Source organism: Meriones unguiculatus, chromosome 7 (assembly GCF_030254825.1).
Source record: "Meriones unguiculatus strain TT.TT164.6M chromosome 7, Bangor_MerUng_6.1, whole genome shotgun sequence".
NCBI lineage: Eukaryota > Metazoa > Chordata > Mammalia > Rodentia > Muridae > Meriones > Meriones unguiculatus.
The window spans coordinates 115,113,845-115,140,473 of record NC_083355.1 but is presented as its reverse complement, the minus strand read 5'-3'; the positions used below and the strand labels follow the sequence as shown (position 1 = coordinate 115,140,473).

At 50.4% G+C, this 26,629-nt stretch overlaps 1 protein-coding gene across 1 annotated transcript in view; it reads right to left on the bottom strand.

Annotated features, from left to right (window-relative positions):
- Positions 1-203: 203 nt before the first annotated feature.
- Positions 204-26,629, bottom strand: part of Dync1h1 (dynein cytoplasmic 1 heavy chain 1) — a 65,602-nt gene continuing 39,176 nt past the window's right edge. The window contains exons 38-77 of the mRNA XM_021645054.2: positions 26,375-26,608; positions 26,079-26,285; positions 25,877-25,998; positions 24,882-25,047; positions 22,886-23,049; positions 20,658-20,787; positions 18,680-18,813; positions 18,141-18,255; positions 17,880-18,041; positions 17,583-17,797; positions 17,278-17,482; positions 15,673-15,846; positions 15,475-15,594; positions 15,186-15,306; positions 12,949-13,144; positions 12,316-12,433; positions 11,087-11,302; positions 10,592-10,804; positions 10,354-10,481; positions 9,930-10,083; positions 9,067-9,213; positions 8,833-8,983; positions 8,487-8,740; positions 8,276-8,410; positions 8,089-8,183; positions 7,785-7,959; positions 7,528-7,603; positions 5,821-5,981; positions 5,540-5,651; positions 5,267-5,451; positions 4,928-5,041; positions 4,252-4,422; positions 3,841-4,058; positions 3,639-3,742; positions 2,196-2,407; positions 1,831-1,984; positions 1,229-1,371; positions 953-1,121; positions 677-804; positions 204-571 (exon numbers count right to left, since the gene is read on the bottom strand). Coding sequence (XP_021500729.1) covers positions 443-571; positions 677-804; positions 953-1,121; positions 1,229-1,371; positions 1,831-1,984; positions 2,196-2,407; positions 3,639-3,742; positions 3,841-4,058; positions 4,252-4,422; positions 4,928-5,041; positions 5,267-5,451; positions 5,540-5,651; positions 5,821-5,981; positions 7,528-7,603; positions 7,785-7,959; positions 8,089-8,183; positions 8,276-8,410; positions 8,487-8,740; positions 8,833-8,983; positions 9,067-9,213; positions 9,930-10,083; positions 10,354-10,481; positions 10,592-10,804; positions 11,087-11,302; positions 12,316-12,433; positions 12,949-13,144; positions 15,186-15,306; positions 15,475-15,594; positions 15,673-15,846; positions 17,278-17,482; positions 17,583-17,797; positions 17,880-18,041; positions 18,141-18,255; positions 18,680-18,813; positions 20,658-20,787; positions 22,886-23,049; positions 24,882-25,047; positions 25,877-25,998; positions 26,079-26,285; positions 26,375-26,608 — 6,327 coding nt within the window. The 3' untranslated portion in view covers positions 204-442. The remainder of the gene's footprint in view (positions 572-676; positions 805-952; positions 1,122-1,228; positions 1,372-1,830; positions 1,985-2,195; positions 2,408-3,638; positions 3,743-3,840; positions 4,059-4,251; positions 4,423-4,927; positions 5,042-5,266; positions 5,452-5,539; positions 5,652-5,820; positions 5,982-7,527; positions 7,604-7,784; positions 7,960-8,088; positions 8,184-8,275; positions 8,411-8,486; positions 8,741-8,832; positions 8,984-9,066; positions 9,214-9,929; positions 10,084-10,353; positions 10,482-10,591; positions 10,805-11,086; positions 11,303-12,315; positions 12,434-12,948; positions 13,145-15,185; positions 15,307-15,474; positions 15,595-15,672; positions 15,847-17,277; positions 17,483-17,582; positions 17,798-17,879; positions 18,042-18,140; positions 18,256-18,679; positions 18,814-20,657; positions 20,788-22,885; positions 23,050-24,881; positions 25,048-25,876; positions 25,999-26,078; positions 26,286-26,374; positions 26,609-26,629) is intronic.

Sequence of the window (26,629 nt, the reverse complement as noted above, 5' to 3'; positions counted from 1 at the left end):
TGTCTGAGACAGGAGAAGGTCCCCGGGGAATGGAGGGGTCAGCCCAGCCTTAGTGTTTCAATCAAGAACAGAGTTGCTGCTAGGCCTCGGGGATCAGGTGCAGGTTTGCTGGCCTTATGGGCTTGCTCCTGGGTATGCACCTAGGTGCCAAGTGAGCCAAAAGGATTTCCACACCAGACTGAGCAGAGCCACAAGAGCCGGGAGCCTGTCATGCTTAGTGTTTTATTTAATAAAACAAGCCATTCGTCAGCCCTCTAAACACGTACTTTCACCTTTCCAATCCCACTGTTTCCAACCACGACCAGCACCTTTCATTTCCTCCAACGCAATCCAACCACGTTCTTTTCACAAGTCCATCAAACCTTCCAAATGTTTAAGGATGAATGAATGTTAAATATTGGATTTTACTATTCCAGAAAGAGAATTTGGAAAAAGGTTAGCTTTACTCAGTGCACAGAACCGCAACTCCACGCTCATAGAAGCTTCGAGGATCTTCCTTTGTAGCAATTTCAAAGTCCACAGTGAAGATAAGGTCCGCCCGGGTGAAGTTCAGGTAGACAGGTAAGGTCACCTGCGGGACACAGAGGGACTTAGCGCTGCCCAGCTCTGGGGCCAGGCTCCCTTGGGGGGCCAGGGCTGGTAGGGTCTCGGGCGTGGCACAGGCAGAGGCACTTACCACATTGGCCTTCTTCTCAGCATTGGTTTGCTTCACCCAGCGTAGCTGGGTTAGAGGGAGGACTGTGGAGATGGCATTGGAGAGCGACAGCTTGTTGTTGTTGCATGTGGCCCCTTGAAGTTTCAGCCCTGTGAGGAGAGGTGGAGACCAGGGCTGAAGTGCGGTCCACAGCCACCCAGCCCGCTCATGGGGCATCCACAGGCCCAGCTGGGCCACTTGCACCGCATTCATTTGAATCAGGGAAGGGCCACACTGAGAGCTCAGACTGCCGCTCACCTGTGACCCCAAAGCTGCAGGCATCGAGGGTGGCACTCTGGGAGGCAGTGACATTGACTTCCAGGGAGAGCTCCTCCAGAGACCAGCTGTTGGCTTGAGCCACGTACTGTCTGGTGGCCGTGATGTAGGCCTCAGGCACAAACAGGCCTCCCAGGCACACATGGATGTTCTGTAGAGAGAGGAGTACCCAGGAAAAGGAGGAGTCAGGCATGGGCACTTCTCCACCCCAGCCGGGGCAGCAGGTGCCAGTGACTTCCCAGGGTCCTGCTCACCCACCTTTAGTTCCTTGGCACCACCAGATGCAGCTGCCTGTGAGATGTTCTGCAGCTGTTTGATCCTCTCGCTGAAGTCTGACACCCACTGGATCACTGTCATGCCCGCAGGCACCGTGTAATGGGACCAGCTCCGAGGCAAGATCCCTGCAGCAGGCACAGGGACCCAGGTCTTGGCATACATATGCCAACTCCCCTGCAGCGAAAGTGGCTCAGGCCGCCAGCACCTGTGTCCCACAGCCCGCCTTCCAGGCTGTGCCTGGTGTGCCTGTCCACACCCAGAAGGCCTAGGGCATGGCTGTCATAGCGTGGGGTACAGGCTCCAAGGCCCGCCACTGCAGGCACACACCGTGCCCTATGTCACTGCACTGGGGCCCTCCTACCCTGCTCCCATTGGTTCTGTGTCCCCTTCACTGCACTATCCCCAACAGTCACAGAGGCTGCACAAAAACTTTAGCAAAGTCCAGGGAAAAGCAGGGGCATCCCCTGCTACTAGGAAGTCTGAAAAACAGGTAAGTGAGGCCTGGGAGCTATGGTGTGTCTACACATGGGTGTGGGCCAGCCCCTACCCCTCCACTCCAGCCGCGCCCCCACACCCCTCAGCACCTTTCACCAGCTCGTTGATCAGAGTGCGCAGGTAGTTTGTCTGCTTCTTCTTCCCCTCGCACACTTGAACGACATCAGCAAGGTCCTGGCGCACGTCTTGGAGTAATTTGGCTCCCATCTTCACCTCCCTCTCAAAGAACCGAAACAGAGGGTCCTAAAGCCAAAGAGAAGAGGGCTGAAGCAGGGAAACCTGTGCACCGTAAGCAAGCCACACGGCAGCAGTGGCACCAGAGCCTTCTGGGAGCTAGCCAGAGCTGCGGAGTGGCCTGGCCTGACGCAAAGAATGGTCACCCCTGCCCGAGCTTCATTAAGGTGGCTACTGCTCTTGCTCAAGACTGGTGTCACACTGACTCCAGCCCGGCTACCTTGATGTTCTCCACAGTGCGCTTGAGCGGGCTCAGCGTCTGAGGGATGAGGTGCAGCCAGTTAGAGGCTGTGGTGTGCAGCGTCCTCATCCAGGCGGGACGGCCATCGGATGTGGAGTCCGTCCTTGTCTTCTTCTCTGTCTCTGCGTAGGCCAGGTCGTCCTCGTCCTCCAGCATCTGCATCTTCAGCATCTTACTGATCATGTCCACACCTAGGCCAGCCACAGGCAGGCAAGGCAGGCGAGGAGGAGGAGGACTTCAGTGTGAAGGCCAGTGCTGCGTCACCATTACATCTCCACAGTAGCCACAAATGGTCTTAGGCACAGACCAGGGCCCGTGCGGAGGTAAACAGAAAAAAACTGGCCCACGTCCACAACAGGAAGACAGAACCAGTGGCCTATGTGTGCCCTCACTCATGAAGACCAAAGGCCAGACTGCTGAGAAAGGAGCATTCCTGAGAAGATGGGCAACGACCCTGGGCCACCAGATCTTTGATAGTGTTGACAGGACACAGGACTTAGAAAACCAATGGGCGAGGGACGGCGGTGCCGAGAATCACAATCCGGAGGGCCGCCACATGCTGGGGAGGCGATCTAACAGCAGGGGCCTGCTGAGCTTCCAGGCTCCTCCTCACACTCAACGCACACTGCCCACTCTCTGGGAACAACATTCTTTTCCCACCTCACAAAGCTCGCCTCCTCCTGTTGGCTTCCTGACATGTACCATTCCACAGAACTCAGAGCAGAGCAGAAGGACAAAGGGAAACAGGCTGGAACTACACTGTTGCTGCTCAGCCATCTTGCCTCTGTTTTTAAAATTTGTTTAATTTTATTTTCTGTGCATTAGTATGAAGGTGTCAGATCCCTTGGAATTGGCATTACAGACAGCTGTGAGCTGCCATGTGGGTGCTGGGAATTGAACCGGGGTCCTTTGGAAGAGCAGCCAGTGCGCTTAACCACCAGCCTTTTGCCTCTCTTTTTAGAGGGTCTCATGCCATCTAGGTTACCCCAGAATTCTTGTCCTTATTGCCTCTAGAATGTGGGTGCTGCAATCGCAGATATGAGCCACAAAGCCTGGCTCTATCTAAATGGTTGTTTTAGAGAGTCTGGGGCTCGCTGACAGAACCCTGCCTAGCTTGGGTTAGGCTCTGGATTCTACCCCGTGTGCTGTGAAAATACAAGGTGCGTTGTTTGAGGCAGCACAGTCTCGTGTAGCCTAAGCCTAGGCCATGCTGTTGAACTCCATGATTTTTCCGCCTCTGCCTCCAGACAGGTCTGTATCACCAAGCCCCCATCAGTGCCTCCAACCCTTGAACGACAGCTAGCCCTTAAACCTTCTTTTCAGGACACCCTAGTGCAGAACTGCAAGAGGCTGCAGAGGTGGAAAGGCCTCCTGGCAGGCTCAGGGTGGGCATGGCTTGGGGTGGGGGGGTGTACAACCCACCTTGGGTGGTCAGCAGGACCCTCTCAGCATTGTTGGGCAGGCCCAGCCATGAGGGCGTCTGGGCGTCTGGCAGAAGCTCCACCCACTGCACAAACTCCTCTCGCCTGAGAAAACAGGACATTCGAGACCAGTCAGGGGCCGACACCCACTGACCCGCCCGCCACTGGCCAGCCATGACTTCTGTTCCCACAGGCAGCCACACCTGATACCGTCAGGCATCTGAATGTCCTTGTGCCCGTCAACCTTGCATGCCAGCTTGAATTCACTATCGAAACTCCGGGTGGTAAACAGCCGCTCCAGGAAGGTATTGAGGAGGCGCTGGTCAAACTCATTGTCCACGCGCCCACCATAGATGGACTGGGCCATCAAGGTCTTCAGGGCTGACCATGGGATCTTATCTGGTGAGATGTTCTGCCGGCCCTGGGGAAGAGAGGGGCTGGGTTACGTGTGTACACTAGAGGGGGCTAGCTTTGTGCCCCACTGTCAAGTTCTGGCTGCTATGAAATATCATCACTTGCTCCCTGGACTAAGATCCATTATCCTCCCCTCACACTTGTCTAAGAATGATGGTCCCTAAGTCACTAGCATCTTTGGTGTGGTGGCGCCAACTTGCCTTGGCTGTGTCATCCAGCCATGTGTCCACTGTGTCACAAGCCGATCGAAGGTCAGATTCTCCAAATTCGTATTTCTTTGACCACCCCAGTGGAGCATAGCGCAGGCGCTCTTGGATGATGGCATGGAACCAAGCCAGAAGGAAATACAAGCGGGCACGCTCATTCGGAGACTAGATAATGACAATGACCATGGACAGAATCATCAGAGAGCATGTATTTGTCTAAGAAAACTAGACCCTATTTCAGAAGCAAAGATCTACAGAAAAGCCACACCCTCACACCTCAGCCCCCTGAAGCAGCAGCAGAATCAAGCAGCAGGGCTGACTGAAGCACCCAGCTTTCTGAACACGAGGACTGATACAATAGCACTTGAGTTTAGACAGGTTTCTGGGAGACACGCTTTCTACAAATGTGGACTCAGTGGATTTCGGCTCCGGGAAAAACGGGATTGAAAACCCCCCAGGAAGAGCTGGCAGGGATCTTGAAGGCAGCCTGCCCTCATGTGGCACAGGGAGAGGGAGTGGCTGGGGGGTGCTGGGCCCGCTCTGGACCCGGTTCTGCTGGGTGCACCTGCTCACCTAGGGGCTGTTCCTCACTCTACCTTCCCCGCTGTGCACAGCAAGGCACCAGGTCTTGGATTTAGGTACAGGTGTGTCCAGAGAGCATGCGCTTTACCTTGCATATCCGAGAGACGGGGATGCTGCTAAATGTCCTCAGCATGTTGGCTTTCACTCCAGGTGGCGGCTCAAATACAAAGATTCGACCTGCACGGAGCAGGTTCACTGGCACCTGAGGGAGAAGGTTGCCTCTGTGATGTCCGCTGTTATTTTGGGGGGACAAGGTGTGGCTGACCTCCAGCTTGCAGCAATCCTCCTGTCCCAACACCCCAAGTCCTGGGGTTGCCGACATGTGCCCCCAGCCAGCTGGCCCTCCAGTTCTGATACAGGCAGCCTCTCGACTATGTGCACACCACTTTGGCCAAAAGGCAGCAGCACCAGACTCCCCGCTGCTCACCTTGGGGTTGATCTCCATGGTGAGGAAGAGGCGGAAGCAGGCATGGGGCTGCAGGGAGTGCAGCTTCTTCTCCAGCTGCATCAGCCACCCCGGGGCCAGGTGTACATTCTTCAGCATCACCCACCTGCCCGACTTCACAGCGGTGTTGATGGCCTTGTCTGCTTGGTTAAAGCCTTCTGCTGAGCCTGAGACAAAGGAACTGGACGTGAACAACAGCAGGCAGCCTTATGCCTTAGGATGCCACCTGTCCACAAAAGCAGCACATGTCCTTACCAATGGCAATGGAAGTGATCTGCGTGTTCTGCTCTGCAGCGAGGTCCTCAACATGCCCACTGGCATCATACCCAGGCACAGAGCACATCAGGACAGGTGTGTTTGGCTTCACCTGGAAATGAAAAAGCAGACCCAGGATGATCAGTTATAATACCGGACTTGTCCGGAGAAAGGCTGAGGTAGTGCTGGCATTGGGAAGATTACTGCCAAGAAGCAGTGCGCCTGGGCTGTGGCCAGCTGCTGGTGCTGTGGGCAGCCAGGCGAGGGTGCTGGGATATTACCTCTGTGCCCACAATGTGGGCGAGGTCAAGCGGCTGCTCCATGATGGACATGAAGGACTCCCCAAGGTTTGTGGACACAAACATGTGGGCCATGGCCAAGAGGCGGTCAGGTCGGAAAGCTTGAATCAGGAGTAGGCGGTGGATGGCCTGCCCGATGGGAGCTGAAATGGCGGCAAGGTGAGTAAAGGTAGGAAGTTCTCTACCCAGGGAACTGGCTCAGCCAAGCAATCTGCATCTGAGATTCAGCTCAGACCCCAGCCAACAAAGCGCACTGCCTACTGGTTCTCTGGGGCCCGAGGAGCACCGGTCTGGGTTCTACTGTCCCTTTAGATACTGCTGAGTACATGTGGCTGCATATGCACTCACCTCCACGGTGTGTGTGGAGGTCAGTGTACAATCTTCTGCTGTCAATCCTTGCTTCACCTTGCAGCAGAGGATCTATCACTGTGCGGGAAAGCTAGCTGGCCTGTGAACCTCTGCCCATCCCTGCCTCCGCCTTCCATCTCCTCGTGCGTTGCATTACCGTGTGTGTAGGCTTTGGGGAGCCAAATTCAGGTTGTCTGTCTCGGGTGGCAAGCACTTTTACCCACTAAGCCATCTTCCTAGTCCCCCTCATCTGTTGCTTTAACAAATTTTATTTTGGAGACAGGATCTCACTGTAGCCTTGATCTCACAACAAATTAGGTTAGACTTAAACTCCGAGATCTCCATGTCTCTGCCTCCTCTGTGATCTCCATGTCTCTGCCTCCTCTGTGCTGGTATTAAACACGTGTGTTATGGTGCCTAGCAAAAATAAAACTTCATTTTTGAGACAAGGTCTCTTTTTTATGGCGTTCTTGGTTGACTGGGGAAAATGTCCGTGTTTACTGGGTGTGGCTGCCACACCCAGCTCGTGGGGCTGGCTTTCTCAAGACACGGAGCAAGGGATGGAATGCAGGCCCTCACCTGCTGATTATGGAAGCACACCACAAATGCTGTTGGGTGCAGTGCCCCCAGTCCTCACTGGCTGGTAAGCACAGTAGTGCCCTCTGCCCTGAGGGCCCCCGAGTTCATAGGCTGTGCCCGCCCCTTCCTTTGTGGCTCATTAGGCCAGGCCTCATGCACTCCGGAGTCTTTGTGGCTCAATAATCCCCCCTTTTTTTGTTTGTTAGGGATCTCTCACACCCTAATAAGGTGAAGCAAATCCCCAGGGCCTTATGCCTGCTAGGTAAGAATTCTATCATGGAGTTATGTCCCTCGCCTCTTCCATCCTGTAGAGTCAGTAAATGACTTGAGGGAGGAATTAGAAATCTGATCCTCTTATTTCTCAGCCAACTCCTACTTAGGAGCCATCTCCCTAAATGGCTTCCTAAAACGATGATTTTGTTTTCCAGACAGTTTCTCTATGTAGCCCTGGTTGTCCTGGACTTGCTTTGTTGAGCAGGCTGGCCTCAAACTTGCCTCTGCCTAGGATTACAGGCGTGTGTTACCACGCCTGGCAATTTTATTTTGTGACAAGATCTCGTTATGTAATCTAGGCTGGCCTGGACCTGTCAGGAGACTGAGTCGATGGGATTCCAGCCATCTCACCATTCCAGCCTGGCTTCCTAACACACTGCGATGCTGAAATACTACGGGGAGTCAGTGTCATCTCCTTTTGACACACATCTCACCCAACTTTACATTCAGGCCCAGAGAGGGGACAGCAGGGGCCTGGATTTGACTCACTTGTAGGTGTTTCCTCGCTCCAGAGGTATGGCACAGTCTGTTCTGGTGAATTACTTTCCAGCCAAATGCCAAACTGCTGTAGAGACAACAGGGAAAGTCAGGAACAGAAATGAGGTGTTGTGTGTGGTGCTGGGCATGCCACTCAGGGTCTCGCACTATTGGATGAGTAGATCTCTGACACAGGCACGCACAGGCGCACAGAGGCAGCAAGCTGCTCATGGACACGTCTCACTAGGAACACTTGAAAGGGCAGTTACCTCATCTGCCTGAACCTTGGCAATCAGATCTTTAAAGGCTGGCAGACTGCTCAACCTCACCACAGCTTCTGCCTGCTCCACAGTCAGGCCCTGGATTTTGGGGGTAGAGCCAGCACTCAGCACAATCTCCTTCCCTCTGAGGAAGTGCTGGAACTCTGCATCATAGGTGGGCTCCCTGCAAGGGGGAGGAGGGCAGGTCAGGTGGGTCTCTAAGCAGAAACTGAGACACGGCTGTGGTTCCGAGACAAAGGGACGGAGAACGCATGCTGGGAGGACCACCTCAATTCTGAGCAGCCAGCCTCACCCCACGGTGCCTTTCAGCTTGATTCTCGCCAGCAGCATGGCGAAGGTGATGTGGTCCTGGTGCAGCATGCCTCGAGCCACTCGGTTAAATGCCACCTGGGGAGGGGGAAGGAGGGGGGGGGAATGTGGGTGTTCTGGAGGCTGTGCCCCTCCCCCTGCCCTGGACAGACTCAGGTTCTGCTCTCTACCTGGAAGAGGTCCTTGGTTATGACGGAGAGGCGCTGCGTGTGGTCGGTGGCACCCTTCAGGTTGGGGTTCTCATAGAGCACGTTGTGGTAGATGTCGAGGAAGAACTGCAGTGAGTACTGATACAGGAAGTGAACCTGGAAGGAGGCCAGTGACCATCAGGGGGTGCCTCAGGCCACCGCTGGAAGCTGGGCAGCTGTGCGATGGCCTCACCTGCTTCAGGGACTCCATAGTGAAGTAGATGCTGCTGCAGGCAGTGGAGAGCGGCAGGTACTGCTGTGACACAGTCTCCACCTCCTGCATGACAATGTCTGTCTCCTCCACTTTCCTGGTGACCTCGGCGGCTTCCCGCTTCAGATTCTCCAGGGTTGTTATGATGGTGTCGTCATCCAGAATGCGCCCTTTTACCTCATTCAGAGCTTGGAGCAGAGACTTTTCAAGCTGCCGTAGACGGAGCTGAAACTCCCCTGTGTTCGAGACAAGACAGGTCTGTAACACCAGTGCCACTGGGGATCGCCGCCCGCCCGCCGCTGGGAAGCCGAGGAGCAGAGAGGCACACCTTGCAGCTTCAGGAGGTCGGAGCGCTTCTCGTCCACGTCGGGCCTCTCTGCTTTGAGCACTTCGTTGAGACACTGGCTCTGCAGACTGCTGCGGGTCACGGTGAAGTTCACAAAGGTGACCCGGGAGCAAAGGTCTGGTGGGAACTCCACCTGTCAGGGCAGAAGACAGGCTGGTGGGTTCACTCACCTCCGAAAACTGCCATCATGCTGACCTATTAAGGGCCCCTGCTTACAGTTGGGTCTCGGGTGGACAGAAAGATGACAAATGATGGTGACAGGTCTATGTCTTGGTCACCGAGGGTGATCAGCACTCTCCCTCCTGTCCGCCGAACTTCACGGTTCAGTACCGGATTCAAAACTGGATCGTAGCTTTCCACATCCTATGTGGCACATAAACAGAGCAGATCCTCAGTTTCCTACCTGGGCCACAAGCCACTGGGCCCTGGCCATGATCCCACCTGTGAGGAAGCTGAATCAAGGGAGGTGGTTGTACAGGTGCATGGATGTACCTGATGGCAGTGCACCTGTCTTATAGTGTGAGGTCTGGGTTCCACCACAGCAACAACCAAACCCAGCTCACAGACACACTAACCACACACTAACCACATGGTTTATCACCATACTGAACACCTCAGATTCCCCTCAAACTCCAGTTTTTTCAAGATAGGATTTCTCTAGGTAGCCCTGGCTGTCCTTGAACTCACTCTGAGTTTGAGGCCAGCCTGGACTACAGAGATCCACCTTTCTCTGCCTCCCTAAAGGTGTGTGCCACCACCACCTGGTGGTTGGTTTTGAGACAGGATCTTTCTACGTGGTCCTGTCTCTTCTGGAGCACTTTGCGTAGACCAGGCCTCAAACTTAACAGACCTTTCTGCCTCTGCATTCTGAGTGCTGGGATTAAAAGTTTGTGTACCACCAAGCCCAGCTGAGGACTTTCATTTCTGAAACACAGTCTCAAAGCTTTATTCTTGTTTTAGTATCAAACCATATCTAACAAGTTCAAATACCAGCACAGTGTTTGTGGTGTGTAACTTCCATTCGCTACAGAGAATGACGTATTCTAAGAGGAGTGACAAATCCAAACACAGATACAAACCTGGACGAGAAGGGGATTGCCAAATCTCAGAGCACTCTCCAAATTCTTCCGGAAGGCATCATCTAAGAAGCTGGTCCTTGTGATCTTCCGGTCCTTGTATTCGTTCATGATGAATTCTGTGGCCTGTCCAGAGGGGTCAATGATCAGCGGGTACCTGAGGGTGAGGTGACAGGAGAGTAAGTAAAAGGTCCATCAGGAAAGGCCATCTCCCTCCTGATCAGATGGGAAGACGCCATCATTCCACATGGGCAATCTCTAGACATTCCCAGATTCACCATCAGATGCGATTTAAATCAAGTTATTCCCTGAAAAACTACGCTGTAAACAGAACTCAATAAAGAAGTAAAAATGGACACTGGGAACTGCCTCCCACACATCACTTTCCAGCCATCTCTAGCTGCACCTCTGGCCTAAAAGCACATACCTATTGAATCTCTTGAGCATGATGGCATTTTCCGTGCACAGATCGTCGGCAGGCAGGGAGCTGGCTTGCCAGCGGAGGCGTTCGTCAGCGTTGGAGAGATACTCTGTCCTTGCAATGTCTGTGCGGAACTGAAAGGGGAGGCTGTTATCTCCCCTGTGACTGTCAAACTAGGACTTGGTCAGGGTGCCCAGTGCTGGTGTGGCCCCAGGTTGACTCATCCCTTGGGAGTGCCTGTTACCTGGATGTTGGCTTGCTGTAAGTGATGAGACCAGGTGGTGAACAAGTTTTGGCGCATCTGCTGGTCAAAGTAGCCCGCGTAAGCAATGAATGCCGCGGACAGGAGGCAGTCCCCAGCAATGGTCGACATCTGGTTTTTGAAAGTTTCACTTGTCTTTTCCCAGCGTTCCCTTTCAGCAGATAAACTCTTCAGAAGTGCAGTGCTCCGGTTTACCTACGGAAAAAAATGACGTGACACGCTGACCACAATTCCACCCCGCAACCTACACAGTGGAATGAGAACCAACTTCACAAAATGTCCTCCGGCTTCCCCATGTGTGCCACCGCTTGCACATACCTGTTATAGACACACGCACACACAGTGGCTCACCGCCTCGACAACTACTACGGTGCATGAGTTAACACGTCAACACTGTTAATCGTGGCTTCCACCAGGGACGCCACGAGGACCTTCTAGGTGACCGGAGTTCAGAGACCTGGCGGCGGCACGACTTACTTTCGCTTCCACAGCTGCTAGGTCCGCCTTGATGGCCTGGGCCTCTGAGATGAGGACCGCATACTCCTCCTTGTAGCGGCCGATGCTGGCCTCCAGATCCCGGATCATCTGCTCCACCTCATTGGCTTTCTGCTGGTTGTCCTTGGCGTCATCCTCCAGCTTCTGCAGCTCATTCCTCAGGGGCTCCACTCGCTTTAACATGTCTGCATAATTTAGCTGGGAAGGGCAAGGTACAAGGTGTGATGACATAAATGCAGACAAATGCTATAATGAAGCCCATTGCTTAGTAGAGCCAATTAAAAATGAGCGAGGGAAGGTGGGTTATGCTTGTGAATCCAGGCACATGGGAGGTTGAAGTAGCCTGGGCTATAAAGGGGGACTCTCTCAAAAACCAAACCAGGGGGTCAGAGGAACGACTTAGCAGGAAAAGCAATTCCTGCTCTCACAGAAGACCCAAGTTTGTTTCCCAGCACTCATTTCAGGCAGTTCATAACTTCCTGTACCTCCACCTCCAGGAAGCCTGAGTCCTTTTTAGATGCCTCAGTCATCTGCATGTGCGTGCGCACCCCCCCCATTATCCTTAAAAACAAAAACCCCAAACTAAATTAAACCAAAACCCAAACCCTATGGACAGCAAGATGGCTCAAGGAGGTCACGGTGCTGGTCATGCCAGTCTGAGACCAGAGCTCAGAACCTATGTAAAGGTAGAAGAGAACTGACCCCACAAGCTGTCCTGACCTGCACAAGCCCATTGGCACATCCCCACGTATCCTTTGGCTGTTTCGATTCTCTCCTCAGGTCACTAGCCCACTTCCAGCCTTGGGAATGCTTTTTCCTTTCCTAAGGAGCTGTCTTTGTCTATTCTACTTAAATGGCGTGACTCTTTCTCCATCCCAGCAGCCACAGGTATTTTTCACCTAACCTACATAATTTTTTTTTCTTTTAAACTTGCAATAAAACTGCCCTTGAAGGCAGGCAGTGGCACAGGAATTTAATTCCAGCACTCAGGAGGCAGAGGCAGGCAGATGAGTTCCAGGACAGACAGGGGTGTTACACAGGGAAACTCTGTCTTGAAAAACCAAACCAAACCAACCAAATTTGCTCTTGAACAAATAAGAAAGGCACCAATAAGAAACCCAGAAAATCACCACAGCAGCAAAACTGGGATAATGGAAGTGAAGAAGTGACCGGAGTCCCGCCCACTTGCAGGGTGGTGGGGAGGGTCCTACCTGTGCAACTGCCCACTTCACCATGGGGCCGCAAGCCAGCGAAGCCCGGTTGACAATTTCATAGTTGTAACTGGGGTTGGACATGTAGTTCTTCTTCATCTTCTCTCTTATAGCATCACTGAGAGAGGAGAGGATTTCTAAGCATGCACAGAATAAGACATGTCTTCACACAATACAAATGTAAAGGCCTCGAATGCATGAGGATGCTAGCTGAGCCCTGGTTCTCAGGTGAAGGTGACAGGGCTGCTGTGGACAGGCTCTTCCAGCTTCTGGCTCTGACCCCCTCAGCACAGCATTTTCAGCCAGTTTTGGTGCAATAGATGGAAGACCCTTGCTATGATGCAGCAAGGGCTGAGCCCTGTAGCACACAGAGCTATTTGGAAGGATGAAACCGATTGCTGGCAGAGGTGATATCAAAACATCCATAGAGGAGAATGTTGGCTTTCTCTCAGGCATTGTCAGAGGCACCTGTGGGATTAGTGTGACCCATGCTCCCTCTGGTAGATGGCATGCCAGAGATGACCAAGCACAGCCTCTGGAAAATGTGAAAATGTCCACTGCAAACTGTCACAAGGAAACCGTAGGCCCCGAGACTCAATCGTACCTTCTCAAGTGCTACAGCAACTGCCTCACCTGATCTCCTCGGCGGAGAAGTTGACGATGGTGGGGATGAAGTTCTCTCTCATGATGATGGAACGGATCTGCTTCCAGTCTGTGGTGCTCTCACCCAGCAGCAGACAGATAGACTCCAGTGCCAGCTTCACAGCGGCAGGAGGGTTGGCCATAGACCTCACCTCCACCAGATGCTGCTTCTTGATGGACTTCACAGCTGGTCAGTAGGGGCATGGGGGGTAGGGAGACAAGACAGCATCCAATTAAGGACCAGCCACCACCACTAAGGCTGAAAAAGGGTCAAGTCTCTCTCAAACCCTCAAACAGCAGCCTTTATCTCATTTAGCCTAAGCTGCAAACTGTTCCTTGCAAAACACAGGGTGAAGTTTCAAGAAATAATTTCCAATCAGCTATGGTTATTTTCTCTTTTTTTAAATTCTATTTCCCATCTTTATGAGACAGGGTCTCTCTGTGTAGCCTTGGCTATCCTGGACTTGTTTGGTAGACCAGGCTGGCCTCAAACTCACAGAGATCCGCCCGCCTCTGCCTCCCTGAGGGCTGGGATTACCCAGCTCTATTTTTTCTTTTTTTTAAAAAATATATATAGGAGAGGAAAACCTTTCAGAGAAGATGACTTGCTCTCCTAGAAGATAAAGCCTCCATTTTTGCTTTCTGAGGCAGATAGCAACCCCAAGCCACAGACAGGCTGAGGCCTGCGCAAGCCTCATTCATCTGCTCCAATTCACAGCTAGCTGTCTGATGGGGGTTGTTCTAAAAAGCCGCCAACACCTTTATAAACTGGAATGGAGTGTTTCGGACTCAAGTTTTCAGTTACTCAGTGGCAAGGAAACTCAAGAGCACAGATGGCTTAATCCACCTTGGGTGTGAAGCGAATGCTGTAGTGACGAGGCCATCAGACACAGCCAGCTCTAGTGAGCAGGGCAGGGGCACAGCCAGGCCACTCTTCCTTCCAGGTGAACCTCACACCAACATGGGGTGCTACGCCACAGCACCTCACAGGCAGTTTAGGAACAGAGGAAGAATGGCTAGTGCGCATCACGTCAGTCACCGCTGGCCACGCACGGCCAGTGCACTCCAGTGCACGAGACAGTAACACCTCCTCAGCAAATTCAAGTCAGGGGGAACCAAAGTGTTGAAAATGTACAGTATGAGATTATAACCCTGGCACCCAGGAAGCTGAGGAAGAACCCAAGTTCAAGGCCAGACTGGGAAGCAGAGAGACCCTGTCATAACACTGCTATCCTGGGGGAAAAAACCAACAATAAAAACAACAAAACACCCTACAAGACAAAGCAGAGGCATTAATATCATTTTTTTCCCCAGTGCTGAGGAGAAAACCTCAGAGCCTCTAGCATGCTAGGCAAGTGGTCTATCCCTAAACATCATTTTACTTTATTTAAAGTAAATAATACATTATTTACTATATATATATATATATATATATATATATATATATATTTTTTTTTTTTTTTTTTTTTTTTTGAGACAAGGTTTCCCTGTGTAACCTTGGCTGTCTTAGACTCACTTTGTAGACCAGGCTGGCCTTGAACTCACAGAGATCTGACTGCCTCTGGCTCCTAAGTCCTGGGATTAAAGGCATGCGCCACCACTGCTCAGCTAAAATATTTTTTATTTATAGACAAGGTCTCATTGATGTAGGCCAGGCAGGCCTCAAACTCAAGAGATCTGCCTGCCCGCGTCTCTGAGTGCTGGGGTTAAAGGCGAGTTGCGCATACTTTGCCTATAGGTATGTATGCGGACCATGTGTGTGCTGTGCCTGAGGAGGCCAGAAGAGACCCCAGAGGTGTTGCACTAGAGTTACAGGTAGTTGTGAGCTGCCGTGTGGGTGCTGGGAACTGAACCTGGGTCCTCTGCAAGAGCTCTTAACAGCCGAGCCATCTCTCCAGTGCCCCACTTTTTACTTTTTGTGATAGGGTCTCAGGATCTTCCTGCCTTGGCCTCACTAGTACTTGTGATTACAAGTTTTTACCACCAGGCTCACCAAGACATATTTTTGCTAGTTTTCTCGTACAAGAAGGGTTTCATTACAGTAAATTCAGATTAGTGTTTATGAGCACTGCCCTAAGAGATGGAGACAGGCTAAAGGACTTAAAAGGGCTCCAGATGTTCACCCTCAGGACTGTACGCCACTGAGCCTCACAGGAAGCCCAAGTACAATCTGTGCCACACAGCGTCTTCAGTGAAGCGGAGCCCAGGCCCTGACAGCCGCTACATACCATTCTGGGCTTCAATGACAGCAGGCTCCACTTTATCAAGATCTTCCTTGACACTCATCTGCTTGTCTGCGATGACTTCCTGCTGTTTGTGCAGCTGCTCCTGAATTTCTTGGCTCATGACCTGGAAAGCAAGGATGGCTCAGGTGCACATGGCTAAAGCCCTGGTGAGCTCGCTAAGCGAACCTTGAGCAGCTCCCCTCCTGCCAGCATACACACCAGCCTCCTACTGGCATTAGACTGCACATGCCCAGTGCAGCAGGTTAGAGGTCCCCGGAATAAAGGCACACACCTTCTTCTTTTCAGCCTCTTGCTGGTCTTTCACCATTTTCTTCAGCTTGTCATTGGCCGCTGCATTCTTGACCTCCAGCTCTTGGCTCTTGATCCTCAAGTCACGGCGCAGTTCTTCCACCTAGGGAACAGAACCACGCTCAGAGACAGTGCAGCGAGCGACAGTGCAGTGGCCCCCGGGACTGCTGCTCCTCTCTACCTGGTCCACAGTTTCTTTGATTTTTCGGAGCCCGACGTTCAGGTGCATCTGCTGCTCCTCCAGCTCGCTGCGCTTCTCGTGGAAAAGGTTGGCGTAGTGGTTGATGAAGTCCAGGTAGTGCCGAGGTGTGATGGCCATCGTTCTGCCTCCTCGCTTTGCCAGGCGTGCATTAGCCTTTTAAAGAACAAATTCCAACTCTGCACTCCTCAGCCTCAACTCTTGTTAGACTGCAGTGACAGAGGGAGTGGGCCGAGCCCTCCCTAATCACCACACTCAGGACAGCCACAGCTCACAGCCTTAAATATGGGTAACATGCAAAATGCCATCCTAGAGACACTGCTTGCTTTCTTCTTTCTTTTTTTTTGAAGTAGGGTTTCCTGTAGCCCAGGCTGGCCTCAACTCACTTATATAGCCAAGGCTGAACTTAAACTCCTGGTCTTCTTGCCTCTATCTCCTAAGCCCTGGGATTATGGGTGTGGGCCACCACACATGCTTTAGAAATATATTTTACATGAAAAGGTTCTACAATTGATTTATTAATGTCAGCTAGGTTTGGTCTTTTGTTTGAGACAGGGTCTTAACATGTAACATAGGTCGCAACACACATTTTCCTGTTTTTTTTTTTTTTTTTTTTTTTTCTGTTTGTTTGAATTAAAAAAAAAAAGGGGGTATTTTGTCTACTTGTGTGCCTGTGTACATGTGCATACCAGGTACCCAAGGAGGCCAGAAGAGTCTTGGACCCCTTATGACTGGAATTAAAGTTGTGAGCTGCCACATGGGTGCTGGGACTACCCAGGTCCTCTGGAAGAGCAGCCAGTGCTCTTAAATGCTGAGCCATCTTGAGTTCTAACCCTGTCTTAGTGTCTCAAGTGAGCGCTGGGATTGTAGGTATGTTCACCAAAGGTGGAGCCTAGGTGCCTTTTGCTCATTTTTAGTGGGCACAAAGACTAGGAATATGTTTTATGTGATGGACAGCTTTGGTTGCTGGCTGGGAGATGTCAGAAAGAGGGCAACTGGAATGGCTGTGCGAACACTAGGTGATAGGCTACACACACAGCTCTGCATGTGTTTCATGAAGCTTTCTCAACAGACAGGACACTGGATTTCCTGAAGAAAGCCCCCTAAGGTCAGCAGGGCATGGCTACCACTGCAGTTCTCTAGTGCAGGATGGCGAAGACTCACTGCTACAGCCGCTCCTGTTTTTCTACCCAGGATATGGGGCTTCTGCACTTCAACAGCAGTGCTGATGCCCAAAGCCTGCAAAGCTTTTGCCCACCTGGCCATTTATTTATGTACTTATTTGTACTGTTGTGTGTACATAACATGTATATGTGGGCACGTGTGCCATGGTTCCTGTGTGAAGGTCAGAGGACAATTTTCAGGAGGTAGGTCCTCTCCTTTACCTACACCCACTGAGCCACCTCACTGGTCCCCTTCTGACCACTTAGGGAGACCGAGAGAACAAGGCCTGGGTGAAGAAGGCAGTCTCATGTCATGAAGCTGTGGGGCAAAGTATGATAGTACAGGCCAGATGTGAAGGTCCCAAAGGTCTACTTTAAATCCATTTAGCTTTGCTTTCTGTGTTGCGCTCAATATTGCACATACCTGGTGAAGCGTCTGATGAACAAACACGCAGCTGTTCACAATGGCTTCCCGGTGTGTGGGGGGCTGTGGGAGTTTATCGTACACAACCGGCATGTAGTCAGGCACTATATAGTTTGGCTTCTCCAGGTCCATCTTACTGGTAAATTCTTTGCCAACTTGATACAGGGCTTCAGTGGACCAATCACCAAACCAGTTGAGCACACACCTGAAAAAGACGCCCACATCTCAAAAAACCTCCCAAAAGTAGGCCTGCCTTGCACGGAAGCCCAGTTGTCAGACCCGGAGCCAGCATAGGTCAGCACTACCTGTTGAAAAGGGCGGGTGACGTGGCCGCCCGGTCCTTGAGCCCCTCTGAGGATGGGTTCATGGTGAACACCACATGCAGGTTTCGGATCACCTGGCTGGTGAACCACTTGTAGAGCTCCTCGTGCGAGTCCAGCATCAGGCCTTCCTTCTGGGCCCCCTCTTTGCACTGGGTCATCAGCGTGGCATACTCATCCCCTTCAAAGAGCCCAGGAACCTGGGGATACAACAGCCTCACTGTGGCTCACTCACCTCCTAGTGAGACACCGTGCATCTCCTTAAACACACTGCTCCTTTACCTCTCCATTGGCCAGCAGGGTATTCATTCGCTCCAGGAACCCAGAATCTAAGACATTGGATTCATCCATTATGAATGCTATCTTTTCATTTTTGCAGCCAGAACGTCTCAGCACTGTCCTCAGATCTTCATCAAAGTCTTCCCCTGTGTACTTCCTGTGGACCTACAGAAGCAGCCCCAAGTTAGGGCTTGTCCCATCCAACAGCTGCGTGCAGAAAGAACCAAGACTCCATCTCCGAGACTGAGGCTGCTCAACACCTACCTTAATCTGGTATACACTCAAGCCATTCATCCAGGCGACAAAACGAGATAGGGTGGTTTTCCCAGCTCCACTAACACCAATCAGAAGCAAGTGACCTTGAGGTTGTCGAAATATTCTGAAACATTATCAGGAGATAAATTTCAGGCTTGTATACCTCACTTCTCATTTGAAGTGGTGTTTGCAACATTTTCACCACGTCTTAACTTAAATCTGTACATTAAAGGATTTGGTGGGCAGCTGTTGTGTGACACGTCTAGCAGGCATTCAAAGACCAGGAAGACACAGCCCTGCCCTCCAGATGGCAACGACAGGATATGAACCCAGCTCTAGCTGGAGGCTGAAGGGTGCTAACTGGGTGGCGGGCCTCCAGAGGAAGAAAGGTTCTTAGAGTCAAAGTCAGGACAATGAAGCTAGTCTGAGAGAGGAGGGGAAGGTGCTCAGCAGCAAGGCTGAGGTGGAGGTGTTGGGAAGACAGCAGAAGACAGCATGAACCTGCACACGGCCAGAGAGAGGACTCAGCAGGGACAACAAAAGCCTACCTGTCAATCCTGAGCACATGGTCAAGGACTTCATTGAACAAGACCAAGGGAACATCAAGTTCTTCTTCATAGAAGACCTTCAACCTGGCCTTGACGTAATCTCTTAGCTCTTCTTGGTCTACTGGGATGTAATCCTATTTGGGGGTGAAAAAAAGGCAGCATGCACATTAATCAACAAGACCACTGAGCAGTGAGACATGCAACTGTATGACCCTGAAGAACTGCTGAGGAAAGCAGACGACAGTTGCTAGACACTTCAGAACATCCACACGCTCAGACCCTCGAATACAGCAAGCACACATCACACTTCAGCTCACAAACCCAGACTCAGTGTACCCTCACCAAAAGGTCAAACGTGCCAATGGTGCTTCTGGGGGAAGCTGACAATCCAATTCTAAGTTGCATTTGGAAAAGGAAAGAGCTGAGTGGTAAAGATATTCATGGGAAAGAGCTAGGCGTGAGAGCTTGTCCATGCTACCATAATCAGGACAGAAATCAGAGAACAGATCAGCAGAGGATGACAGAGCTGGAAAGCACACCTATAACACAGGAGCTCAGCAGGGCAGTGACACTGCAGCATAAAAGATTCTTGACGCTGGGTGAGTGTGCAGAAGGGACAATGTGCAGACAACCCACAACTCACACCACATCTAAAACTAGTAAGAAGTCATTAAATGGGTATGAAAACCCTGTAAATCAGTGGTTCTCAACCTGTGGGTCTTGATCCTTATGAGGAGAGTCAAATGACCCTTTCACAGGCATCACCTAAGATCATCCTGCATATCATCATGATTCATAACAATACCAAAATTACAGGTAAAAAGTAGCAACAAAAGTAATTTTGTGGTGGGGGTCACCACACATGAGAAAGTGGATTAAAGGGTTGCAGCATTAGGAAGGTTGAGACTACTGTAAACAGTAGAAAGAAAAGCACTGGGGTTTCCTGAAAATGACAAACATGGGCTACAGTGTAGAATCTAGAAGTTCTAGTGACGTGAGCAACCTACTACTGTCTCTAGCTGCAGTTACTCTTCTGCCGGGAGGTGCCCCTTGTTAACTGGGACGCTGTTTCACTTAGTTACACTGTGTTTTGGGGGATGGGGCTCATCATGCTTGTCCTGGGCTCATGCCTTTGCCTTCTGAGAAGCTGGAGCACAGATGTGTGCTTAGAACATCTGTTTTTGGGTAGCACTGGCATGGAACCCAGTGTCTCATGCATTAGGAAAGTGTTCCACCAGTGACTACAAGCCCAGCCCATCTTACCCACAGGTCGGCTGTCAGACTTTCCAAACTCTGCAATTCCCTCTTTTCTTTGCTTTTAGAGTATGGCCTCCCCACAGGAAGTTCTGACTCACCTGGTGTCAGCAGTGATCTCTGCATGAAATATGCATCAAGACTAATTGGGAAACATCTTTCTCTTTTTACAGGAAAAGAACAATTCACAGCTACAAGCAAAATATCACTGCCACTTATCATTTGGCATTTAGATGCTTTCATATAGGAGTTGGAGAAATGGCTCAATGATTAGGAACACTGACTGCTCTTCCAGAGCATCCAGGCTCAATTCCCAGCACCGACATGGCAGCTCACAACTGCCTGTAACTCCAGTTCCAGGACACCCTCGCACAGACATCCATGCAAGCAAAACACTAATGCACATGAAATTAAAAAATGAAGCTTTCCCACAAATTGCTCCCAAGTGCCCCATTTTTAGTGTAGGGGTAGTGAAGGCAATGTGATGCCCAGGCACTAGCTGCAGCTGCTGGAGACCCTGCCCCTGCAGCAGACCATCCCACACAGGAGAGTGCAGTGGGAGGCTGGGCCAGCTGGGTGTCTCCTGGGGCTCAAAGTGCTTACTACCTCTGCTGAAACCACAGCCCCAGACATGCAAGGTAACCGCTGACCTCCAGATCAGAGGATAACTCTAACCAAAGGGACAGAAGACCAGAAGAGTTTCTCAAGAGTTGTGGTCTGTTACCTTTGACAGCCAGTTGCTGTACAGGATGGGTCGGCTCATGGCTTTCTCTTTGTCTATGTTAGGGAAGTGCTTCAAAGCAACCATGTCAATGTTTTCGTCAGTCCAGCGCCGCTCCTCATCCTCCACAAGCCTGTTGTAAGGACAGCAGCACAAGTGTCAGAGCCACTGAGGCCTGGGGACAGCAGCCATGAGGTGGGGCTGAGAGCTATCTCCATTTCTCAGTTTCTGGAGACTGCGACTTAAGCAATCTGACATTTTGATGCTAAGTATGGAACCCTGGCACCTGACACTGTACATGACTGATTTAATAAGTGAAATGATAAATTTGGTTCATTTTTTCCCCCAACCTCTTTTGTCTTGTCCAGGCTATAGACAGTTCTGAGCTGCCATGTGGGTGCTTGGAATTGTACCTGTGTCCTCTGGAAGAGCAGTCAGTGTTCCTAACCACTGAGCCATTTCTCCAACCCCATTAAGTTTCTTAATGCCAGATGATAAATGCCAATTCAAAAGTGATCCTTAGCTTCCTGTGTGGTGGACACATCAGCCCAAATCTGTCTTTATACTTACTAAGAACAACGTTCTACCTGCATCTGGGAGCCTGCAGAGTGGTATAGAGGATCTACTGTAAAATCAACAGAGCAGACAAAAGACACCTGCTCTGCAAGGCAAGTCTCATTCTATAGCCAGTTTTGCCTTGAATTTAAAATCCTGTCCCATTTTCTCAGGTGCTAGGATTTTATAGGTATGTGCAATCATGCTAGGCTTCCAAAACAGAATTTACATGTACAATTATTTCTGTTGAGTCAGAATAAAACTTTATGTGGTACCCTGTAATAATAATTACAGTTTTGTTGTGTGCAACAGAAGACAGGTCACATAACAAAGGCCTTTTCCAAAGCAGCAGCTGATAAAAGTGCCCCCACTCTTGTTTATTTCTACAGCTCTTTGTTTTGTTGTTAAAGACCTTCTCACACAGCCAGGCTGGTTTCAGACTCCCTCTATTGCCAAGGATCCTCCTGTGTGCTGGGATGACAGGCCTGTGCTGGCTCTCGAGGCTCACCCTTACGTTCTGAGGCTTCCCCCTCAGGTACCCCTTATAACATTTCTCTGAAATGCCACTTTGTAGAAAGCAAGAAGCCCAAAGGCAGTGGCTAGAAAGCCCTCTGCAAGAAGACTGCACTGAAAGACTCTTGTATGCACCCATGAGAAACTCTGCAAGTACATTGTGTGTGGGCATACGTTTTTAGTCTGAACACTCAGGAGGCAAAGGCAGGAGAATCTCTGTCTGGTCTTCGCACTCAGTTTCAGTACAGCCAAGGCTACATACTGGGACCCTGTCTCAAAACAACAAAAAAGTGCTGCTGTTTAGAAATCTAAAGTTAATCTCATAAAAAGAAATAACCCCAACATATAACTAAGAGATTTTTTATACTAAGATACATGAGATTAAAAACATGAAAGAAAGAAAAAGAAAAGGGTGGAGGGACAGCCAGAGTAAGAAGGAAAATATATTTACTATAAAATGAAAACTAGCTGGATGTGGTGGCACGCCTGTAATCCCAGCACCCCAGCATTCAGGGAGGCAGAGGCAGGCACATATCTGTGAGTTCAAGGCCAGCCTAGTCTACAGGTGAGTCCAGTTTGACAGTCAAGGATACACAGAGAAACCCTGCCCTTAAAAATAAATGAAAACTATACTGAACTATAAAGATGGCATTAAAAAAAAAGGTTCAGATAACAAAAAATATCATTAATTTCTAAGACTCCCTGAAAGGCAAAAGCAGCATTTTGCTTGAGACTCAACTCAGCCCTACCAGCTCCTCCCTTGGCACTGCCCAGCCAATGCCCTGGAGCCAGCAGAGCAGACTGCCTAAGAGGACAGAGGCTGGAGGCAGGAAGGAGCTGAACACTGGGGAGCTGTAGGGAAACAACTGACCCTGCCAGTGACTCCATTCTATGTCAGGGCCCCTACAGAGCCTATGGCTGTGTGTATGGGGTGTTAGTTTAAAAGGTCCATGAAATGCCTTGGCCAGTCATACAGCAGCAGCAAATACTAAACAATCTCATGGAAAAGAGAACTGGAGGTGGTTATGATGATACAAAAATATGCTAGGCTGCTTCTGCTCTGCCCGCCATGAGCATGGCCTGGTTCCTGCAGGGGTGGCCCAGCCTGGCACAGTGCTGACAAGACTCCAGAATGCAATCAGAGGGTCCTCGGCTTCCCTTACCTGTCTTGGAAGAGACGGAGGGCTTCATGTGCCCAAATGCGAATGAGGCCTTCAACAGGCAATGTCTCCAGGGGTCTCAGCGCTTCAAAGATTCCTCTTACCCACCTCGTCATCTCACGGGGTGAATAGATATAGTGTGGCTGCGTGTCCTGAGTAAATCTCTCCTACAGGAATGAGAAAATGGAAGCTCGGGTAAATGTCTGATAAAGAAGAGGCTAAAAGGTAAAGTGCTATAAAACAATTCTGTAGTAAAGAGAGTCTAGACCAAAAGTGGTCAAGAAGAAATGAGTAAGCATTGCTAAGGTCAAAACAGCTAGGCTGGGCGTGCTGCGGCTAAGCACTTGTCCAGGATGTGAGAGGCCCTGGGTTCCACCCCTGAGACTTGATAAAATGAACAAACTCTCAGAAAGGCCAGAGGACAAAGACAGTCCTCCCCTCCCACAAACCCAACAAAGCACTATACCACAGAATGACCCAAGCTCCTCACTTTATACTGAAATAATCATGCAGGGCCAGGTGAGGAGCACACCTTTGGCCCCAGCGTGTGGGAGGTGGGGTTCAGTGCTGCCTTCTGTTGTATAATAAGTCCAAGATAAGCTTGGGATCCATAAGACACAATCTTTTTGTTTGTTTGGTTTTGTTTGTTTCTCTGTGCAGCCTTGGCTGTCCTGGACTTGCTTTGTAGACCAGGCTGGCCTCAAAATCACAGAGATTTGCCTGCTTCCTGCTTCCTGCTTCCCTGAACGCTGGGATAACAGCTGTGTGCCACCATGGCCAGCTCATAAGACACTATCTTAAAAACGAAACAAAATACAAAAGAACCAAAGCAATGGTCTGGTGTGGTGGCACATGCCTTTAATCCCAGGGCTGGGGAGGCAGAAAAAGTAGGCTGAATTTGAGGCCAGCCTGGTCTATATACGAGCCCCAGGGCTACACGGTAAGTCCCTGTCTCAAAAAGAAGAAACCAAACAAATAGAAAGCCCACAGAAATAAAAAACAGGATTTTGAGATAGCTCAGTGGTTGATACTGGCCATTCTTCCTAACAAATCAGGGTTCAATTCTCAGAACCCACATAGTGGCTCACAACTGTCTCAAACTCCAGTCCCAGAGGATTTGACATCCTCTTCAGACCTCCTCAACACTGCACACTTGGTACAGACAAACATGCAGATCAAACTTCTGTACACATAAGTTTAAAAATATAAAAAAAATTAAATTAATGCTTATACTATAAAATGCCCTTCAAAAATAATTAAGCAATTAAATGCACAGATAAAAGCCCTTGCAGTACAGAGTAGCAGAGAACCAAAACACTGCAGACAGTGTTAGCAGAGACAGTTTGCACCCTGTTAAAGAGCCACACAGGTCAAAACCCATACAACACTTCAACAGGAAAAAGGTTTATTCGTTTTTTTTTTCTTAGAGACAAAGTCTCTTGTAACATAGGCTATCCTTGACCTCGCTACCTCCCCAGTCCAAAGATCTATTTGTTTGTTTGTTTGTCTTTTCTCTTTGTAGCCCTGGCTGTCCTAGAACTCACTTTGTAGACCAGGCTGGCATAAACTCAGAGATCCATTGGCCTTTGCCTCCCAATGCTGGAATTAAAGGCATGCATCATCATTCCTGAATCTAACATGTAGTTTTAAAAAATGAGAAAATTGTGTTTTACATTTGTGTGTGTGTGTGTTTGTGCACACACTGGAGTGGAGAGCTATTGGGGGGCAACTTGAAGGAGCTGATTCTCTGCTTCAATCATATGGGTTTCTGGGGTCATCAGGCTTAGTGGCAAGCACTTTTATCAGCTGAACCATTTCACTACCTCCCCAACGTGATTTTCAAATGTTAAAAAAATATCAAATGATGTGCTTGCAATCCTCCTGCCTCAACCTTCTGAGTAGTTGAGATGACAAGCCTATGCCACCAGACCCAGCTGGACCCCAGTCTTTCTGCAGGTTTTGGTTGCTGTAAAGGAAAAGAATTCTGGGCGAGGTGTACCTGTGACATGGTATAGAACTCCACCATGGCAGCCGTGAGGGGCTCTGCATAGGTGCGCAGCGAGGGGATGAGCCTCAGCATGGCTCGGTTGAAGGTGCCGTAGATCTGGGTCAGCGAGGCTGGCCCTGGGTAATCCACATAGACAACAGGCACGTGACGCAAGAACCTGCAGTGGACAGCACAGCTTAGACCTCACCAGGCTCAGCTACTGCCACTCCTAATGCACCAGCAGGACCCACATCAAAGCTGACTGCAACACACCCTGCGGGCCGGGGTCTGCCGTAACTATGGGAAGGAAGCCTACGCAACCTGGAATAACCAAGCAGAGAGTCCAGGCTTATTCCAGCCTCACTTTGGCCTTGCAGATGGGTGTGAGCAGTTCATTATTCCCATAAAGTCAATGTCCCCTTCCCTCCCTCTCATTTTTCTTTCCTTCCCTTGCTACTTTTTGTGGTGCTGCAGCACCCACCTTCTGCACATCAGGCACTAGAGCACCAGAGCCGCCTCTGCCCGAATGCTTTGCTTTTTAACATCTTGAGATGGTTTCACTCTGAGCTCAGCCGGCCCAGCCTCCCAAGGCTGGGATTACAGCACATACCACTTGCCAGCTGCTAATGCTTTTTATTTTAACTGATCTTCTTGGTCACAGTACAGCACAATTAACTCAGGAGAAATCATTTGATCAGCAATGCTTTAAAATCTTTTTAATGTTTATTTTAGTCGATTAAGTAGTGGGGACACAAGCACACATGCACGCATTCGAGCAAACACACATGTACATCGTGCCTGCGGAGGTCAGAAGGTAACTTGTGGATGTTGTCAGGCTTGGCAGGAAGCTCCTTCACTCGCTGAGCCACCTCACCAGCCCATCTTTCTCTACTTCTGCTACCTTTGTAATTGCAGTCAGATTGCGCTCTGCTATGTTCACAGCAGTTCTGGACCTCGTGCATGTGAGTGTGTGAGACACAGTGGCCAAAGTCCATGGAGGTGCTTACCTGTGTGACAGGGGCTTTCTCCCAGGGTCAGTGGGTGGATTGCAAGCCCCAACAAACTGGATTCTCTCTAGCTTCACCCACGTTTGGTCTGAGGTACGATAGAAACCTCCGTGCTCCACCATCTGAAGAAGAGCGTGTTACAATTAGGAGCAAGATGTGAATGACAAACACTGTGGGGAGAAGGCCACCGGCATACACACACCTGTCTGATGAAGGAGATGACCCTCTGGGTACCGTACTTATCCATATCTGGCAAGTTGATTTCATCACAGAACAAGACCAGCCATTTTCCAAGTTGAACTGGAGCCAGGACAACGCCATTAGGCGTGCGCCTGTATTCGCAGTAGTGGTCGAAAGTCTTCAGCAGCAGCTCTGGTGTAGTGGCGCTTGAGAAGTTAAGGCCCACAACCTTTGGGTAAGTAGACGCAGATGTGAGTGACTAAGTCCACATACACATCTCACCCTAAAGCTTCTGTCTGGATCCTCTCCTGGCCTTACCTCCATGTCAGGCAAGGCCCGGAGGGCGCTGAAGAGCGTCATGGTCTTCCCAGACCCAGGAGGGCCGCATAAGACCAGGGGCTTGTGTTCTGCCAGCCAGGTGTACAAGAGAGCTTCATGGCGGACTGTGTCTAGCGTTGGCACAACGACATCGGGGGCCGCGACCTTGTGTGTCTCCACTTCAATTTGAGGGACCTTGGCCTGCCACGGTGACCACTCTCCACTGATGGACACCTGCACACAAGATGGGGATGA